Source organism: Coloeus monedula, assembly GCF_965178545.1.
Source record: "Coloeus monedula genome assembly, chromosome: 4".
NCBI lineage: Eukaryota > Metazoa > Chordata > Aves > Passeriformes > Corvidae > Coloeus > Coloeus monedula.
Window position 1 is genome coordinate 22,212,576 of NC_138784.1, and position 20,958 is coordinate 22,233,533.

General features: G+C 39.0%; 1 protein-coding gene across 1 annotated transcript in view; it reads left to right on the top strand.

The window, feature by feature from the left end:
• The window catches only part of RFX4 (regulatory factor X4), a gene marked incomplete at both ends in the record, with an annotated part of 85,915 nt that overhangs the window by 54,898 nt on the left and 10,059 nt on the right, over positions 1-20,958 (top strand). Inside the window, 7 exons of the mRNA XM_082280820.1 lie at positions 263-321; positions 1,880-2,024; positions 5,310-5,408; positions 6,809-6,922; positions 11,544-11,663; positions 12,952-13,113; positions 19,324-19,486. Coding sequence (XP_082136946.1) covers positions 263-321; positions 1,880-2,024; positions 5,310-5,408; positions 6,809-6,922; positions 11,544-11,663; positions 12,952-13,113; positions 19,324-19,486 — 862 coding nt within the window. The remainder of the gene's footprint in view (positions 1-262; positions 322-1,879; positions 2,025-5,309; positions 5,409-6,808; positions 6,923-11,543; positions 11,664-12,951; positions 13,114-19,323; positions 19,487-20,958) is intronic.

Here is a 20,958-nt window from a genome sequence, read left to right on the forward strand (position 1 = left end):
TTGTCATCTCATTATTCACAGCATCTATAAATAATTGCTTGCAATATGTCTCTGTAAAATTGATTGAGCATCTAGATTTAAGAGTTTAGGTCAAGGTTTAAATTAGGTTAAAACTGGGGTATTTGAGAGAATTTTATGTAGCCACAATTTTGTATGGCAAACTGGATCTATTTTGTTGTTTTTCTTGTTTTAATTTAGTAATTTCTGAAGTATTATCTTTATTTAGCACAGTATGTAAATATGTATCTCTTCTTTCCTGCAGTGTCCAGAAGATTCTCACAAATACTACGGCGACAGACATCCCTAAATCATCTCTGCCAAGTAAATATTTCAGTTACCCAAGTTTGATGAATGCCATTTTTACTGACTTTTCAAATAATTTTATGAACTGACAGGTTGGATTTCACTCAGAGGAGGAGATCACATTAGCAGTTTGTCTCCAACATTTGTTGTGGCCACCTTTACACAATCAAAAAGTAATCATTGAAAAATGCTTTTATAGACAACTGGGAACCCCTGATCATTAAATTCAGCAGGGTACTTTCATGAAACAAAATTAATATTTGATTTGAAGAGCTGGTTCATTTCCAGGAAATAAATGAGAGGCATTCCATTGATTTCAGAGCAGTTTGTATTGGGCCAATTGCAAAGCAAGAAAAATTGCTACATGCCCAACAATAAATTCCAAGCCTAATTGTATATTATAAATCAAATGCAAATTAGTAAAACGGGAAAACAGCTGAACTGAGGTTTTAAATAGACATGTTCTTGTAACCACAGCAAGTGAATATAGAAACTGCTCCAAAGTGTTTGGTTTTCACCAGTTCACATCAGAATTACCTGTCAAAAAGTCATGAAGCCTAATTCTGTGTCGTATAAAAAGGGAGAGAATGCATTGAATTCATTAACATTTTATCCATGTATGGGAGGAGATAGGTTTTTCTTCCCTATCACCTGAAAGCTCCACTTTTGAAAGGTGTATCCAAAACCCCAGATTAACCCTGTGAGGGGTGAAGCTCACAGGAAGAAGTTCTGAGGGAAAAAACCACTCCTGCAAGGATTTTTTGGTAGGTTTCTTCCCCCATTATTTTAGTGGTGGAGACAGATACCTGTGCTACCTTTCCCCAAAAACAGTAGATCATCACTGAGCTCTGGAGGTCCATAGCGATTCAGAGGAAATCGAGATAAAGAAACCACAACCATCTGCATCAAACCTGGGATCAAATCTCTTAGGTGAAGGACTCTTCAAGTGCATCACTCCCTTGGGGAAGCTGATAAACCTTAGTGCGTGTTATCATCTGTGCTTAACTTACAGAGATGTGTATATGGCCATGATCTTGTGTCACTTCCTTTCCTCTCAGTCCATCCTCCCCATTACCAACAGCAGATCCCTGTCTCAACCAGCCAAGACATGGATCTGATGAGGAGACCAGCAGCTTTAACCTTTTCATGTGGCTGAGGGAAGAATGAGAGTCTTCAAAGACTGGGAGAGGGGAGGGTACAAACCTGAGTGGGGCTTGTTTGGTATTGGCTTGATTTTTCTTGTTGCTTTTTTGTTCTGACCTGAAGCTTGTCATGAAAACCAGCAGAGCTTTTAGAGTTTGAGGAGTCTAGCAATGGCAGCATCAGATTAGAGTTGTTCATTAGGGTTTGTGGTGGATGTAACCAAAATACTTGCAGTTGATTAAAGTAGGCAAAATGACTCAAGAGTTCTCTTTTTAGAGGGCCCTGTAATATTCGTAAGACATCAAGCTGGTGGGTGGGGGTCCATGAGGAGAATCAACTTAGTGAGCCCAGCTAAGGAAGCGTAAAAGGGGATAAAGCCTATTTTTTAACCTAATAAAGCATGAACTAATGAATAGATTGGATTGGATTACAGGCATCAAGAACAGTGATCCACAGTGCAGACATCACATTTCAAATGCTGGAGGACTGGAGGAATGTGGATCTGAATAGCATTACCAAACAAACCCTCTATACTATGGAGGACTCACGGGAGGAGCACAGAAAGCTCATCATACAACGTAAGAGCAGAATCTTCAAATAAAGCCAGGTGAACTTGGCTTCCTGCTGCAAACAAAGCTCAGAGAAAGTAGTGCTGGTTTTGAACCATTGGTTTGCTTGGAGGCTTAAGATAGATACAGAGGTATTTACCAAAATGTAAGGGAAAGCCTTTTCAAGGTCTTAAGTTTTCGGGCAAAGGTCTGGGCACTGTTCCTTGACGCATTCCTTTCTAGTATCCAGAACAGCCAATGGCACAAAACTTGCACCCAAATTCAGGAGGATTTTTTCCATGAACCTGGGCAAACTAAATCTATGAGTTGACCATCGAATGCGTGAAAGTCCAATTTTTCCTGCTCTAGTATTACAGAATTGTCTTTTGAATGGTTTTGACACTTAAGTGGCTGTGTATTTGGGTCCCTTGTAAACTTGTTTCTAAAAAGCTCCTTTTTACACAATGATTTCATAACCAAGATCGTTTGATGGGATAAGCTTTCACCCTAAACTTTTATGACTAAGTGTAAATCCCATATCAAACAAGCTCATTGGCTAATTTAGCTACTGTCTAGTATAGTGAAGGGCATGGACTTGAAAGTGACTTTGGAGATATTGGCAAATTGGTTTTACAATTAAAGATCTTTTGCAAATATAAAATATTCCTTCCATCATCCAGCAAGTGTTTCATAGTTATAAGTTTAGGTGTAACCCGAAGCACACTGAGTTTTGTTGCTCTGAGGCAACAGAGCTTTACCTTTAACATCCTACACATAACCTCGTTTCCTGTGAACTCACCTGTTGTATTGCCATCTCTTCCTGAGGAGGACCAGTCATCTTTTACCCAGAATCTGCCTTTACAGGGCACCAAGCAGGCAGCCACTTGTGGGAGCCCAGCAAGGGTAGGTTTGCTAGTGAGGTAACACTTTCAGGGAGTGGCTGGGAAGACAAGGGGCGACGCCTTCACGGGTATGCTGGACTCTATAACGTTGACTTTGGCAGTCATCCTGCTGTGCTAACACTTGAATTCTTCTCCTCAGTTCAGGGATGGGCCTTGCATTCTCTGCTAGCTCTGTTTTTCAGGTAGAGGTTCTTGGTATTTCCTCTGTTTCTTAACCCTTGATTCATTTCATGGCCCTCTTCCCTTTTGAGAAGACAGAAACTTGACATGGCAGCAAAGGAGGTAGCATACAGTGAGACTGGAGTCCAGAAGCTGAGTGAATCCTTCTGTCATTTGTTATGTTTTCTATATCTACCCAACATCCTACCACTGGCCAAAAAAGAGTTTTCAAAGTTATGCTCTAGTAGCAGCAACATTTTTGGCTGCCATTCAGAACATCCTTAATATTTAAGGAAGCTTCTTGTGTATGTGCTCTTAGCACAATAAAATCAAATGGAATTTTCCTGAATGCTGTTGGCTTTGTGCAAGTTTCTCCATATTGTAGGTGTATATAGTCCAAAAAGCAGTTAGTCAGAAATGGTAAGCTAATAGCTCATGAGATGGGATGCCAGTGAGGTGTTCAGATACCTATAGAGATTATTCTCGAACTTAGAATTTTTCCCCCCCCATCTTTGATGTTTATTCTACTTGACCAAAGATCTTTTCACACTTATATAGCATGGATTTAAGGCCTGTTTTCATACTCTCGGTACTAATAATCAAGAAAGTATAATTTCAGCTACTATAACTAGCAAAAAGCAAACAGGTTTATATGCCTATAAACAAACTTAGAGAGAAAATGAGAAAAATCAATGGGTGTAAGAGCACCTTTTTCCTGTTCCTCTAGGGTACCCACCTCTGACATGATCTCTGCTTTATTCCCGCATTCTCAGATCCTGTTGAGGTATTTTTAACAATCACTAAATGTTGGGGTCTCCTCCCTGTAGCAACTAAAGGCTAAACATTTAATTTTCTCAAATAGGTCATTGTACACAGTTGCATTGCTCCAGCAGCAAAGCAGGCAACTGATTTGTTTTTCCACTCTTGCTCCCCTCTTTGCACAGCATATGAATTACTTCATCTGTTGTATCAGGCAGTTTTTGTCCAGCCAAATACTCAGGTAAGGAGACAACATTTAGATTCCTCTGTGATCCTGTTCTGAATAAAGGGAGGTTGCCCATTCAATAAAAGAATGAAACAAAATAAGGGTGGCCCAAACATCATTTCCCTTCTTCCCCAACTAATGTTTCTGGTACCTCAGCCTTTGCAAGTCTCATTTAAACAAAGCTGTAGTCAGGTGTTTAGCAAATGCACTCCTGCTCATCTTCCTGATCCTACGGAATCAGGGAAGTTGTTCTTTGCATTATTGTTGGATAGCCTCTCTGGCTCATTTCCCTGGCTATCATCTCTAACCTTTGCCTCCTCCACCCCCCTCACTATCTTTCCCGTGGAGGGAAATTCCTTCCTCCTGTTACTTATAATTAGTCATAAATGGAATTGCTTAGCACGTTGAAATCATCCTGTAACACAGCAGGTAGAAAGTATCTTTCTTCTTGACCTACTGGGCCTTTTATTTTAGCTGAGTTAAAGAATAGTTTGTCGAGGTGTCAAAGCACACGATTCTTTGTCTTCCAGCCATTGGTTCTCATATGTAAATGAGACCTGAAGTTTTAAGGACTGCAGCTGAATGACTTTTTAAAACTTTTTGTACTAAAATATTAATATGTGCACTTGGAAAAGATTAAAAAGTATACAGATTGCTTTTTGCAAGTCTTCTCAGTCATAAGTAGAATATTTCTGCACTGATAACAATTTGTTTTGAAGAAGCAGAAGTTTATGGACATTCTTTGTGTGTGTGTGTGTGTGTGTCTGGCATTGCAAAGAGATGATTTGCAGCAGTTAAATCATGTTTTTGCAACTAAAGCATTATACAGATGAGCGCCCTATCAACAATACTCATTCACTTGGTGCCTAGAAGAATCTTTATGCATTTCTAAATCAATTTCATGCATGACATTTTTTCATCACCAGGGTCAAGGCCTAGTTTCTCACTCTTCATAGAGAACACCATAAATGTTTCACTTCTGGGCACACCAGGCAACTTAAATTAAAAACACAAATTTAAAAAAATAGGTTCTGGTTGGCTCACATTAAAATAACACTTTCAATGACTGCATCACTTTCAGTAGAAACAAAGTAAGAGACCCAGCAAACTTTTTGGGTCAGCACCAAGAAAGATGCATTTGTTTCAGTTAAGCAATCTATTTTAAAAAAGCACAGTAAACTTGTGATTCTTTTGGTAGCCTTTTGTGACTCTTGTTTGAAACAGAATCTAAGTACTAAGGTGCGCTGTTTTTTTTGTTTTGTGTGCCAGTGTATCAGGAGTTTGATCACCTTTTGGAGGAGCAATCCCCCATTGAGTCGTACATTGAGTGGCTGGATTCCATGGTGGACAGATGTGTTGTAAAGGTTGGTAAGGAGGAGTGAGTCACTGATGTGCATTATGAGCTCAATTCAGGTAATACATTTTTAGAAAAAGTAAAAATAATTACAAAAAAAAAAAAAAAAAAAAAAGGAGTTGGTAATGAGCTCACATTCAGGATTTTGCTTTATTCTGCCCTTGTTTATTTTATTCCAAAAGATGGTATTCAAGAATGAACAGGGTTGAAGATTCCAGTCAAATCAATTTGTCAGGGATATGGAGAGGTAAATTCAGAGTCATCCTAATGATACAGTGCAAAGAAAAACATAGTCTGGCCTTCTAAGGCTTTAATGAAAAGGATATTTAAGCTAGCTAATTAATTTATATACAATCAAATGTAAGGATGAAAGTCTAGATTACCATTCAATCAAGGACACATTTATGTTCCTTTTGAGCTGATATGGAATACCAAGGACTTGTGTTTTATTTTAATTAAAGTGCATGCAGAAACCTACTAACAAAGCTTTAGAATGTATTTTCAAAAGCAATCCGGCATCACAATTATTTTACATAGAGTATGAAAATATGTAACTGATTATTTTAACTTCTCTTGCCTCTTTGTATTAGGATGTTCTTTTAGAGTTTCAACCCTTCATTCCAGTTGTTAGAGCTCAGAAGTAAAACCAAAACAAACCAAAATATGCTGCCTCTCTCTCTGCTGCAAAATAGCCGTATAGAAAACAACAGATAATCCCCCAGATTACTTGAAATACTTCGATTGTTTTGGGGAACTTCTCTTCTAGTCAGTGGAATGCAATTTGAAATTCTGGCCAGAGCTGTTAATTTTAGTGAAGAACTTGACATGAATTTTAATAGCAGAGTGGGTGAATCTAATTCTTTAACACATATAGGGCTATAATAAATACATTTTTGAAGAGTTGATGCCCAAAATGTGCTTTCTGGAAAGTATTTTTGCTGGTAAAATGACTAAGTGAATTCACAAAAGTAAAAATGAGAAGGAACAAAAAATTTTATATTCAATATTAAACCTTATTTGAAATAGTAATATAAATTTTCAGTGTAGATCAAACATTATTGATTATAAATTGCTTCCTTGAATAGAAGCAAGAATGAACATGTTAGTAATTAGGTTAAGATGAAGATCAGAGCAATTTTTTGCAGTCCTTTTATCATGTGTAAAGGAGACCCAGTCTTGAATAATACTTCATTGTTTCCTCTTTCTGAAGGTTGTCCATGGTTATAAGGTGGTTTTTGTCTAAGGCCACTTTGAGTTTGGGTTTTTAAATTTGTAGTGTATATTTTAATATGAAGATGGTGGTAAGTAGTTTTTCAGTATAAAAAAAGAAGCTGGATACATGCATCATTCAGCTGTATTGCTGGTAGAAATAAAAGTTTCTCCATGTCAGACACATCTGTCTTCTTGCAGGTAGCTGCCAAGAGACAAGGCTCTTTGAAGAAAGTAGCACAGCAGTTTCTCCTGATGTGGTCCTGTTTTGGCACTCGAGTGATTCGGGACATGACTTTGCACAGTGCACCCAGCTTTGGTACTTTGATTTTGTTGTAATATTTGCATGTCACAGTCAAAGAAGGCTGTGTCCTAGCTTGTAATGTACATTTTAAGTGAAAACATAACCAGTTTTCACATGTCCAGGGCTCTATTAAAAAATAGGCTGGGGCTCTTGACATTTGGAAATAATGCTCAGACAGATGTCTGTCTTCAAGGCGCAGCCAGGGGAGATGAAAACGTTGCTACTTCCTTCTGTTTGCTGTTAGGAGCTGCAGTGATCAGTCATGGGGCAGCTGGGGGAGTCCATTACAGCAGCATTCCCTAATGCACTTCAGTGCAAAGTGAGCCTGCTTACCCAAACCACTCTGGCCACGTGTTGAGCCAAGAGAGATGACTTTGTGCTGAAGTGGATGAAAAGCTCTCCAGTGAAACACTTTGCCAGCTCTCCTCTTAAGGACATAGCATTTGAAACTGGTCTTTGCAAAGCGAGAGTGCTTCTGTAATCTGGAGAGAGTCTCTTCCATTTCTTAAGAAGTCAGACAGGATGAAAAAATAGATTTTTACATTTTAAATGAAAAAGCACATTGCTTTTCTACACTGTTTGAAATGGAGCTTTGTCCTGGGATACAAACAGTTCAGATTAAAATCAGTTAAAAGCAAGAATGACTAGACTGGTGTGTCGTGAGTGTGAACATTTAGTCACTTGGGACCCGACTTTGCATGAGAGATGCTTTTTATAAATGCACATTTTTCCAAATATGTTTCTAGAAGATCAGTGAAGAGTGGTTTTATATGGGTATTACATTGAACAACTGCAAGGTTTTCTGCTGGCTGAACTTTGATGTCCCTTATGCTTTTAGAACCACCTCATAGCATAAATTGTCAGTTAGATACAATATGGTATTTATATAATATGTTTTATATATTTATATCTCATGTAATATATATTTATATAACATGTTTATATTTTAATCTGAAGCTACTTTCATTTCCATTGTAAAAGAGTTTTCCAAACAGATATTAATGAGTCATCATTAGACATCAGGATAGTGACCATCCCCAAGGTGATTACAATTTCAATCTGTGTTTTCAGCAAAAAACACAAACCTGTTCAGGTGCGATGCTAGTGGAGGCAGGAGGAGCCCTGAAGTTTTGAATATCAAAACCATATCCTTATCCTATCAGGCAGAAGCCTGGGATATCCCTATCCAAGTGTCACAAATGTTATTTAGCCATGGACACAAATTCATCATAATCTACATTAATGATGCTACTCTTTCACTGCAAGGTCATTTGATATATTGTTTGTGAATTAGAGTTGAGCAAGTTCCAAAAAAATAACCCCTGAATGTAAAAAACTCAGAGCTAGATTGCAGAAACTCTTCTGCACTTAATTTACACAGTTCTTTCTAGCTTTTCAGAATTATGTATGTATTGAGTTCTGTGGAGAGAAACAAAGACTGACTTACTATTCTAAATATTTACACATATATACTTTGGTTCTCAACTTAGATAAAAGTTTTGCATTTTTACTGCATTGGGAACTTTTTCAGCGGACTGATTTTTTAATTATTTTTTCCACTTCCTACAATATATAGACTCAGATGCTCACAGTGTAATTTTTTTTTTTAAAGTGACATAATGTGTTAGATGATAGGATTTTTATTATGTACAGAACATAATAAAAATGTACAGATGATTCCAAAATCTGATTGCAGGAAGTTGTAATACCTGGCACTGGAGTGACTGGCACAAAGATTTGATTCCACAAAGCTTTTAAGCATGGCGACATTGGCAGGTTGAAACAATCTCTGGCAGAAAAAAAAAAAAAGCTGCTCTCTCTCTTGCTCCCTCTCTCTTTTTCTCTCTGCCTGCCTCCCTCCCTGCCTCCCTCTTTCCTGCTTATGCATATCAAAGGCACAGTTGGTGGCAATGTTTGGGTAATGCACCCAGTGTATAAAGTAACTAATTAGTAATAGAAACTCCGTGATTTTCTCCAGATCTGGAAATCTCACTGTTGTTTTGCTACTTACACGTAATTGCTGTATCTCCTAATAGATGCTGGTACTTGCTGTGCCTCAGCTGGGTAATCATTGCCATGATTTCTGTTAACCCCTGAAGATTAGAGCCAAATGCTATTTATCGTTGTAGCTACAGTCTCTTGAATGTCTTCTTACCTTTTCCTAAAGAAGTGAATGATTTGTGGGCTACAAATGGATCCATTTCAGTACTTAAAGATAGGCTTGAAAGAGCCCAGCAGTTTCATGTGAGAAACAGTAGCTTGCAAACACAGAATAAATTATGGTACATTGTGCTGAATAGCCATTCACTGTGAGGCTGAAATGCATGCCCTGATATCAGTTTCACTCTATAGTTTACATTTCATTTGACTTATTTAAAAATATAAAAATATTGCATTCATTGCATTCAGTACCAAAGCCTTGTTTGTCTGGTGTCTTTCACGCAAATTCTGGGCTCAAAAACTCTGTGCAGAGCTTAAAAATACACAGTGGGAGAAATAATAGGAGAGGAAGAGAGAAATTCAAAAGAGTGACAAGGGCACTGGAGTGTTTTTAAATGCTGCATTCAGTATTGCCAACCCCAAGTCTTCAAAATTAGGCATTAGACCCCCCCAAAAACAAAGACTTTTTTAAAATGGCAGATCTTGGGTTCTTGTTTGCTTGCAAGCATTACAGTGTTTAGAGTTTGCACTTCCAAATATTTTTATGAAACTACAAGCAACTTTCCTTTTTTTAATGAAGGCTGAGTAAGGAGTTTGATGGAAAATAGTAAATATGCTGAGCTTTATACCACTACATGAAGTTTGTCAGCATTTTAGCCTGTTTTTCTTACCTTGAAGATACTTATCAGTAGTAACTGCACTAGAGACAATAGAAACTTCCCACTGAAAAAACTGTAGTCAGGAGAAGAGTGAGCATTTTGTGGAGATTCTTGAATATCTAGGTTTCCATTGGGGAAATCCTATGTCAGTAACAAGATGATCAGCCATATCTGCTGTCTTTATTGCACTTCTAAACCAAATAGGACTTTATTTAACAAGACTTTGAGCCCAAAAGGTTTTTGAAAAAAAGTTCTCTGCAGTAATTAAGTGAAGATCCCCAATTTTTATCCTTGAAAGGCTGGGGAAACTTGTTACCATTTTGATCTGCTTGGTCACATGAAACAAATGAAGAACTGGATTCTTCAGGTTCACCAGCCAGTTTCCTCCCCATAGCAAAGGTGCTGCAGTCAGGTATATCCTGTTTCTGTGCTGCCTTGCCCAAGAGCACAGGGGCACATGTTCACCTCCCAGGGTGTGTGCCCAGCTCATATCAGTGACGACAAAACCATGCAGGCGTGGAGTGAGAGAATGAAACACAGAGACCATCGGAGTCACAAAGAAAAAGAATGTGCTCAGAGTCGCTCTGAAAGCTGAATTGCCAGCTAGGATTGAATAAGGATATTGGGTCTTTCAAACCACTTCTGCCCTACAGCAGCATGTTCGAGTACAGGAGCTGGAGTAGGGGTAATTATTCTTCATTGTGATAAAAGCCAGTATCTCAAGATAAACCTAACTTTCCTGTGAAGAAACCAGTCATTATGAAATTCAATTGAATTTGAAACTTGTTTGATCTTTTCCCCATGAAAGTATTTTTTGATCTTTTCTCCTCAAGTATTTTTCCTCAAATGCAGTAAGGGAATTTCCAAAGGAATACCTCCACATGAGGTATTTTTGGGGTTTTTTTGTCTGGCAGTAGTTGATTCTATCTCAGATGATGACTTTTCACTGATTTAAGCTAGCTGCTGGATGAGCTATTATTTTAACCTCACTGTACTTGTCCTTGTCAAAATTACTTAGTGACTTAAATGAACATTTGTTAAATATTCTGTGCAAGTCTAATTGAACAAAGGAGCTTTAAAAAACCAAATCCATTGTATGATAAAGTCCTGTCTGGAGCTATTACAGGTACTTTGTGTCATGGAGCCTATTGCATAAATTGAACAAACTCCACCTTGATACTTGTCAGTCTTCCCCTGCAGATGGGTGTTAGTCCTTTCAGGAGGGCATTGTACAATGTTTCAGCTCTGATGCTTTGCTCCTCTTACTTTGCCCCCCAAAATGCATCTGTGGTATCTTCTTACATATCTTTTTTTCTTGTGCTTTGTGATCTAGGGCAAACATTTCTTCACCATCCCTGATATGTATTATATAAATTATGGGAAGCAACTCACTTCCTTTCTGTGGAGGTAGTTCAGAAAATTCATACCAGGATGTCACTAAGGCAGCCAATTTGAGATTCCAGAAAATGATACGTCCTTTAGACAATAGGAAACAATTCTACTGTAGTGCAATTGTCAAAACTGACATTCAGTGCTAATGTAGGAGAAGAAGAATCCATCAAGTTCCAGCTTTCAGCTAGGTAGTCTTCTTGCACCCTAAACCACAACTGGTCATAGAAGTCTGTGTAAATCCAGGAATGAACAGTTTGCTGCTCCCTGGTTCTACTTTGACCTCTCTTCTCACTTACCTTGAGTAAGAGAGATACACATGGCAGCAGTCTTACTTAGTGCTGTTTGTGTTGAGTACTGTAATAATTGGTTTAATGAGTGTATTGAGACAGTCAATGGCTTTTTTTGTTTGTTCACTTTATTACCAGGGTCTTTTCACCTTATTCACTTGATGTTCGATGACTACGTATTGTACCTGCTAGAATCACTCCATTGTCAGGAGAAAGCTAATGAGTTAATGAGGGCAATGAAGGGAGAAGGGAGCACAGGTGAGTCTGTTCTTTTATTCATTATTTGTTGTTTTATTCCATTGACTTCTCTATTTTTTATGTTAGGACATATCTTTATCCTTATCTAACCCGCTGAGGCTTATCCAGGAGCAAAGTGGTTTTCACTTCTATCATGGTGTGAAATAAATCATTTGGGAGGCATGCCTGGTTAATACATTCTGAAAGAGAACTGCCTGCTTCACGACGTCATTCGGGATGTCTGAAACCCCATTCCTAAGCACTCATTTGGTGTTTCAGTGAGAAATTTTTGTACTGAACCTTTTAACTTAGTTAATCTTTCTAAGCCACCATTGAATTTCAGTGGACTCAGTGTTAATAAGTTCACTGCTATCAGTAGATTTGTACCAGTCTAAGTAAGAGGAAGAGATAGCAGGAGAAAAGACAAATGGCAAAGCTGTTTTTTCTGGCACACTTATGTCCTGAGTGCCTGTACAGAAGAAGATTCTGGTCCTGCTCCACTCCACGCTGCCTGGGAGAACAGAAGCAAGTGGGCATTGCCTTAAGTTTTTCTACTCCAGGCAACGCCTTGTAATAGGGGGTCCTCAGTGATCTTCCTTCCTTGCATCTCCCACTAATTTTGGCAAATTAAACATCTCCGTCACATTTGGAAAGTTTCATTCTCCATTTTAGCTGTGGCTTAATTTGTCACATAAATTTGTGATTTATGGGAAGAAAAGCAATTCAGTGATTAGGGTACTATCTTCTGTGTGGTGAAAGACTTGAATTTAATTCATTGCCCTGCCATAGCCTCTTGGGTTTTTGACAAATAAGTTGCTTATTCTTGCATATTTTCCACATACCTTTGGCAGCTAAAACTATCCAGAATATCCTCCTTTTTCAGTCAACAAAGAAAGAAAGAAGATCATGGCCAGAAGCCACAGGAATGTCCCGGAGACTCCTGTTTCTTTCCAATGTCTCTAGAAGGTGTAGGAATGCCTAACTCAGACTGGACTCCTAATTTTAGATATATAATACTACATTATAGGAGTATAACCCTTAAGCTGTCCATGCACCGGTTTTCTGCCTATGCAACAGGAAAAATAGCACTTTCCTTTAAGAGGTCTTCTGCAGGTATGCTGAAGGTTGTAATGGTGAATGTTACAGAAGTACTTCTTTCAAAGATTTGTGGTTCCTTCTACGTATTTCTCGAAACACACTCTACAGAGCTTAACTGCTTGCATTTCTTTTTTTTTTTTTTTTTTTAGTTTCTCGGTGTTCCTTGACTCTACCTTTAGCTAAGTTTGATGGGTTTTCTCTCATTCTGCAGCAGAATTACGAGAAGAAATTATTCTGAGTGAACCAGCAGCTCCAACTCCCTCCCCAGCGCCATTCTCCCCAGCTAAATCTGCCACCTCCGTGGAAGTGCCCTCTGCCCCGTCACCCATCAGCAACCAGTCCCCAGAGTATGGTGGCATAACAGCTACTACAGGTAGGTTGGCTTCTGAGAGATAAATCTGCTTGGAGGTGGCTTTTGCACTTGGTCTCCTAAAACTGAGCCTGAGAACACGATGTGCTGGCTTGCAAGATATGAGAAGTCTTCCCAAGCCAAAATCTGTTCTCACTGTATCCAAACGTGATGTGCAGTCTACCAGGAAAAAGATCTGATGTTTGGATGTTTTATACCCCTGAAGGAAGTGTGCCAAGTATTTTAGGTTTAGTGGGGTTTGCAAAATCTCAAATCACTGGTGGTTCAGGAATTCTTAGCTGGTAAAGTGGGAGATGGGTATCTTTTGACATATTTAACACCCAAATATGTTTAAATAGCTGTGCAAGTTTCTCTTGGGAATGTTTTACACATTGCTGATGACTTTCATCTATCAATGTTAGAGATAGGAATTACATGTTTGAAGCCTATTTTCAGTATTATATTCTATTATGGCAACTGATACTGTTGTATTCTGCTGGGCCCACAAATTAAAAAAAATCTGCACTTCAGGGACAGCTTAAACTTGCGTGTAGGATTGATAGAAAACAATAAGCATAAAACCAGCTTCTCGTTTGGGCTGCATAAATGGCCAACATCTTCTGTGCTCTAGAGTAAAACTCATTACCTTTTGGATGTGGGCAGGACAGTCTGTCTGTATGATCAAAAGACAGTGTTCCCTTAGCTCATGGAAAGAAAGGCAGAAATGTGAGTGACTTTCAGAAGGCATTTCAGGCAGTGAAATTCCAGCTTTGCTGCTCCTCACTGAATAGGATGTACAGTCCGAATGTGGAAACTATCGCTTTTGTGATGTACTAGAAAAGTTACAAAATCTTCTTGAAAGAATGCCATAAAGTGGTGATTTACCACACTAGAGAATTTGGCAGTGACCAAAGAACTAATAAATCTTTCTGAAAAATGTTTTTCATGTTTTCAAAGGCACCACAGGGAAGCACAATGCATGTTGTGTTGGAAAGAGATTTTAAAATATTTGTCCCTACATCACAACTTAAGCTTTTTCACTGTTGGAGGCAATAGAATACTTAGGAGGGAAATAGGAAGTTATTACCACCAGGACAGGTAGACAAGAGACAGATGATTCCTAGACAGGGCAGGTGACCATGCAGCTTCATTTCAGGTGACAGTGGAGGTGGTGAGGATCTTTGACTCTTGTTGAAACATTGATGCTGCTTGGAACTTGACCTGTAGGCATTGTGGGATGGTTGTAATGCCAGAACTAGAACTAAGTATGATGCAGGGCTGTACCCAGAAGTAAAAGACTGAAAAGAAGGGAACTGTGTGTTCTCCAGGACCATTGACAGGAATGGAGATTTGAGGGACTTGTGTTTAGGCTGCAGATACTGTAACTCTAAATGTCATAAAACAGTTAACCAAAAGCCATTCGCCCTTGTCCTGTCACTGCATGTCTTTGTAAGAAGTCCCTTTCCATCTTTCCCTTCAGGTACTGAAAGACCACAATTGTTCCCATACTAGAACTTTTTCGGCAAGAAAGCTATTTCTGATTATTTTAGTTCTTTCTTCTCAGCTTTTCATTTTTAAGTTGTTTTAAAAGCTTTTGTTCGGTTGAATTGGATTTTACTCTTATGGTTTGGTGCAGTCTCGCTTTTGAGAGTGTGAAAACCATTTTTGTCTTGCACAAGCCAAATTTGTCAATGCAAGTAATGCTCTGGTTAAAATTAAATATGAATATGTGGCTATTTCTTTTTTCTTAATTTGAGCAATTAGAAATGCTTCTGTTTCCCATGTTCATCATGTAGATGGACTGGTTTTAGTTTGCTTTTTTAGTTTGCGAACCATTACACCATGGAATGCAGTGTTTATTCACATAAAGCAACATGAAATAACAACTGTCTCAGCTAAAGGAAATTGCTACACTTTAAAATAGGAGTGCTGAAGGTGTATTACATATACTCATACTAGTTTACATACAGATCTGTGGCATTACATAGAATATTTTGAAACAGGAACCTCTGTTCTGGAAAGATGTATTTGAAGTACACCATTGATTTTCTTATGTGTCTTTTTATGAGGTAAATGTAAAATTCTACAAATGCTTTGCAGATCTTGAGAACTAGTTCCATTGGTCACTGTTAGCTCTCAGTTCCCCAATTTAAGGCATCATTAACTCTTTCTTGCTTGTGACATTAGCAATAAAAGTTAACTATTAAACTTGCATTTTAACCTTTTTAGCTTCAGTCAGGAGTCAGTACAAAACCAGCAAATTAAACTGTTGCAATTACATGATACTGAGCAAAAGAAAGGTAAATCCTATGTATCACACTCTGTAGTAGAACATCTGTCATGGCACCACTAACATTTTATTTAAAACTTTTTGTTAGGTTACTAGACAGTTAAAAGGCTAATTAGTTTCCATCCTTTCTAAATCACAAAGGCCAGATTAATGATTGTTCAAGCTGCGACAATATTGTAATAAAAGTGATAGCTATATGGCTGACTATGCTGTTCTCTCTTAAAGCCCCTCTTAAAGCTCTGATTACTCGTTGCCAATGCAATCGTTTTTGGACAACACAAAATGAACTCTAAATTGCTAGTTCCTAGTATGTTAGTAAACTGTGGAGTTTGCTCTTCAGTTTTAAGAAATATATGCATGAAATAAGTCTTCAGGTCAGCCATGGTCATTAAAAGTCATTGTTCTTCCAAGTCTGGGCTTGGTATTAAAGTTCTGGGAGTACTGGTACAGATCTAGCCCTCCCACATTTGTGTGTAGAAATAGAACAAATTTTGGTTCTTTTCCTAAAGCTTCAGCTCCTGGACCCATACGAGTATTTGAGAACATCAGCTCTTGTTCAACAGCCAGAGTTTAATTCTCATAGCTGCAGAGTGCAAAACTCACAGGTTTCAATTTTAAAAGGCAATCCTTGCCTTCAAATGGAAGGGCTTGTGTTTGTCTAAAGCTTTATAGGTGAAGTGATCTGTCTGTTTTGTGGGGACAGAATGGAGGTCTGACTCTGGATTTCTGACTGCTTGAGGGTGACAGTACTGCTCGCTGTCAAACATAATGCACAGCGCTGGGAGTGTCCCACTGTGTCTTGGTGGTCATTTGCTCCAGCCTAAAGCAGATATAAAATGTAGCATCTTGAAGCAACTTCTGGGGTTTTTCTCCACTGGTGTACGTGATGGCATCAATGACAACAGGGCTGTTGTTGGACTAATAGCAGTTCCATTTATATTTGGCTTCCCTACAGGTCAGATGGCCTCTTGGTTAGTATCCTCAAAATCACTTTTTTTTTAAAGAGAAAAGAAAAACAAGTGATAATAAATGAACTTCCCTATTTTAATCAAACCCTGCATGTTCAGAACACAAAGCAGAGCAAATTGTTGCTCAATCACTATTGTTTTTGCTTATTTCAAAAAAAGCAGTTCAGTTGGGTTCAGTCATATCTAAAAGAGACTTCATCTCTTGAAGTTCAATTCTGCAACCAGCTGAGGAAATTAATCATATAGGACTGGGACCTAGGCAGGTATTAAGAGGTGGCTATGAAAACCTTTCAGACTTAACTCATTCCTCCTTTTCCACCCACCCCAATATTGACAGTATCCTGGTTGACCTGGTATGTACTTAAACACAGTCTGAAAATCTGTTGTCATCTCCCACCCTTCCTCTCTGTCTTTGTAATTAGGTCACTGAAAATAATGGCATTCCTGCTACAAAGGTAAAAAGAGATGAGGCAACTGTAGGTTCCCCAGAACATTCTGAAAAAAAACATTTGCATGGCTTTCTGTCATTCTGTAAATCCAGAGTAAAGCCCAACATACTTTTGTTTCTAAACCATAACTGGCAAAAGAAGGGGGGGTGTTCCCTTGAGCAGCTGTGTGAGGTACTATCCTGTAGTACTCAGACATTTCTTGGTTAGGAGAATTAAACAAAGATACTCACAGCTCTTGAGTGCAAGATCTACTTTCTACATTTGTTTCTGTGACATCTGCACAAGCACAAAGTTTGTTACTCTCCAACCATTTATTTTAAAGTTGAACTGAGGTGGCTTCCAGTTAGGTTTGAATGCCAGGATTGGCATCTCTCATCCAAGAACTTTGACTTCCCACAGGGAGCACATGAAACAACTTGCTCTCCTGGACTCACTAATTTTCCTCAGACTATGATAAGATCCCGACTATTTTCCAAAAACAGAAAAAGAGATTGTCACAATGTCTGAGGCCAGTCAAATCACTATCTTTGTTAAAAGGCAAAGGATCTTTTAGCTCTGTTATTACTGCTTCTCCTTGGAGCTGGGAAGGTCATGAGTTTTTTGGCTCAAGGGCCAATTATTTTGTTGGGGAAAAAAAAATCAGATCAAAGTAAAACTTTTGTTTTATGGTGAACAGAAAAAGTGGGAAGAAAACACCAAACAATAATATTACCTAAAAATAAGTATTTTGGGTTTTTCACCCTCTTTGTTGTTCTTCTTTCTTTTCTCTTTGTTTTTGCCTTTTGCATTTGGGCCTGCTTTGAAAGAAAGTTGCAAATTTTCTTTTGGAAGATAACACTGGGAAAATATGTTGACCTTTTGAAATTGAAATGTTTCATTAAAATATTCTGTAGACAAGTTGTTGATATTTTCAAAACTCTCTTGTTTTCAAATGAAGCTATTTGGTAACTGCATAAGTACTTTTGGTCCCTTCCACCTAGACTGTATCTTTTAGTAAAGGCAGGCTTCCTTAAACATTTTCCTCAATTCAAGGAACCATGAATGCTTACTTGTCCATGGCAACATGGGGTAGCTTTTCTTCTTGGGGTCTTGAGAACCTCAGTGGTCCTTTGCATTGGGAGGAGATGAAGACAGAAAATTCAAGAGTCAGTGGCAGAAAACGCAGGCATGTGAAAACAGACCTATCACAAATACTCTTGGCCATAACACATCCAAGGATTTCTATTGTAAGAGCACCAAATCACACCCTGCTGAAGTATTTCAAGTTGCACTTACCTTGTGAAGCTCAGAATACCTTCATCCAGTCCCAGAATTTCCCATTAAAAAAAAAAAAAAGCCTGATTTTGCCAGATAAAATCACACACACCTGAAGAAAACTATGCACATCTGAAATAGGCTTTTCATTTCCCAAAGCCATGGAGCGGACACAGACCTGGGAGTACAATCGTTTCCCCTCTGAATTAGGCCCTTTCATGCTACAGGAAGTCCTAGAATCCATACTGAAAAAAACTGAGTCACCTCCTGCAATTCCTTTTAGCTAAAGAAAAAGAGTCAAGAGTGCCCAGAGCCCCCCAAACCAGTGTTCTCATTGGGTTAAATTCAGTGTTCTGGTCCTCATTTGCAGGGTAATCTCAGCCAGTATGGTCATGACCTCCAGCAAGAGCTATGTTATACTGGAACAATGGATCTGTCAGCCTCCTGAGTGAAAGGGGTGTGTGCAAAGGACAAAGGTTTCTCAGCAGCTGGCTCATGAAACTGGAGTTCCTGCCTGGAAGGGATCAGGATGATTAAAAAACTCAGCACCTTCTAAGCAAAATGGAAAACCCACTTCTTTGCTTTGCTGTTCCCACAAACGCTCTACATGACAAAAATAAATTAAGTCCAGTCTCTGCTGCCACTAAAAAAAAAAACAGAAAGAAACATTATTTGCAGGAAGGAAATGACCTGGCTATTTCTATCTATCTACTTGTTATAATTTGGGGATCTTTGTAGTGCTGCCACTACAAGGGCTGGTACCTAGTTGGGTGGAACAGGTACAAACTGCAAAAGGATTCAAGAGATTTATTTGCATAACACCCATCTTTTTCTAATCCTTCATTGTTCTGATCTTACCTCCTGCCTCAGTCCAGGCCTCAGAGCTGAGCAGACCAGCAGCCCTCTCCATGTGAGAGAGTCCTCAGGGTTTGGTGCATCATGCCTGAGAAATCTTAGCACTGGTGTTCTTCCATTTCTAAGTCCTATTCCAGGGTTTTGTTTTATTCTGCAAAATTATTTCAACACCACACTGGAAGTCCACAGTGTGAGCCATTCCAGATATGTTTCATTCTTCTGGATCCTCGTGCGCTCCAAATGATCTACGTATGTTTATATTTATGCCTCAGATATGACCGGTTTGTTCACTTTTGTCAGTGCACTTTCCATGGCCATTGCCTGTTTGGTTGTTTTCCTGTAATTGTCTCAAGGCATGGCACCTCTGTGGATGGCAGCCCGTGTTAATTGTGTTCCTTTGGCTCCTCTCTGCCTGCAGGGGCTATGCAATCCTACACCTGGTCACTCACCTACACCGTGACAACAGCTGCTGGGTCGCCTGCAGAGAATTCCCAACAGCTGCCCTGCATGAGGAGTCCACACGTGCCTTCCTCATCTGTCACACACCGCATACCTGTTTATCCCCACAGAGAAGAACACGGGTAAGGCGCTTCTCAGTGGCTTGGGGGAAGTGGGGGTTATGTATTTTTGGTGGGTTTTGGATGAACTTCTGCTTAGATGGTTTTTTGAAATACATTAAAAGCTGTTTCTTGATACAGTTAAGTCTGTATTGCAAAGATGCTGGTATCATAATTCTTTGGCTGTTGTTGCTATTGTATAATTATATTAAGTCTTAGTTTTATAATCTCATTTAATTCTATTCAAAACCACAGTAGGCCTGGAGGATATTTTCTAAAAGAGAAGGCTTCAGTAGATTTCTTCTCTGATTCCTGTTTTCCTGTGCCATGTTTTAAAAAGCTAAATGTGCCTAGAGAACAACCCTACTATACCATGTCTCAGGAGAAGGGATCCTTCTCTTTTGCTCAGCACTGCTGAGACCACATCTGGATCCAATCCTGTGCTCCCCAGCACCAGACAGACCCAGGGATACTGGAGTAAGACCAGAAAAGGGCCACTTTGATGATGACTGTGGGACTGGACTATCTGTCATACCAAGAGAGGCTGAGAGAGCTGAGGTTATTGGGCATTGGGCAGAGAGGGTTCAGGGGTGATAAGAAGACAGAGACAGGTTCTTTTCAGTGGTATTTAATGACAGGACAAGCACAAATAGAAGTACAAGAAATTCTGCTTAAGCATAAATAAACACAAAACTTGTTTTATTGTAAATGTGATCAAACACTGGAGCAGGTTGCCCAGAAAGGCTGTGGAATCTCCATCCTTGCTAATGTACAGACTCCATCTGGACACGATCCTGGGCAGGCTGCTCTAGTAGACCCTGCTTTGAACAGGGGGGTTAGACTAGATAAACTCCACAGGTCCCTTCCAGCCTCAGTGATTCAATGACTACTGTTAACCTGCAGATTAAAAAATGTCCACAGTTTGAAGATACAGACACATTATCACCATAACATCCTAATATTTTCCATCACCAAAATCTGCCCAAGGCTCTCAATTTAAATAATTACAGGTATAAATTTATGTAACATTATTTGATCTGGAAAATCTTCAGACACTGAAGCTCTCAGTGCTGTTTTCATTAAGCAGCACTTCTTCTGTGCCATCCTCATTTGATTCAGTGCATAACTCATAGATATCCATAATGAAAAAAAAAATCATAAACTAATCAATGGAGAACGAACAGATAATACAGTAAGATTAGCAAATGCCCGTTTGCTGCCATGATGCAAGAGTTTCAAAAGGTTTTACTGTGTCCCTCAGTCTTGTTGCAAACTCATTAACTTTGCAGGAGTGCTTTTCCAGTGTGAAAGACTCTCAGCTGTTTGGAAGGGTATCAGTAGATTATTTTGAACCCTGCATCTTCTTCCATCTTGGATGTGATTAGGTTTAGATACCTGTTTGAATGTCACTGCTAAGCCCTTACTGGGAAAACCTGGATAAGGAGAAAGGGAACATTTCTCTTATCCAGAAATATGACTGTTTGGTGGAGGCAGAA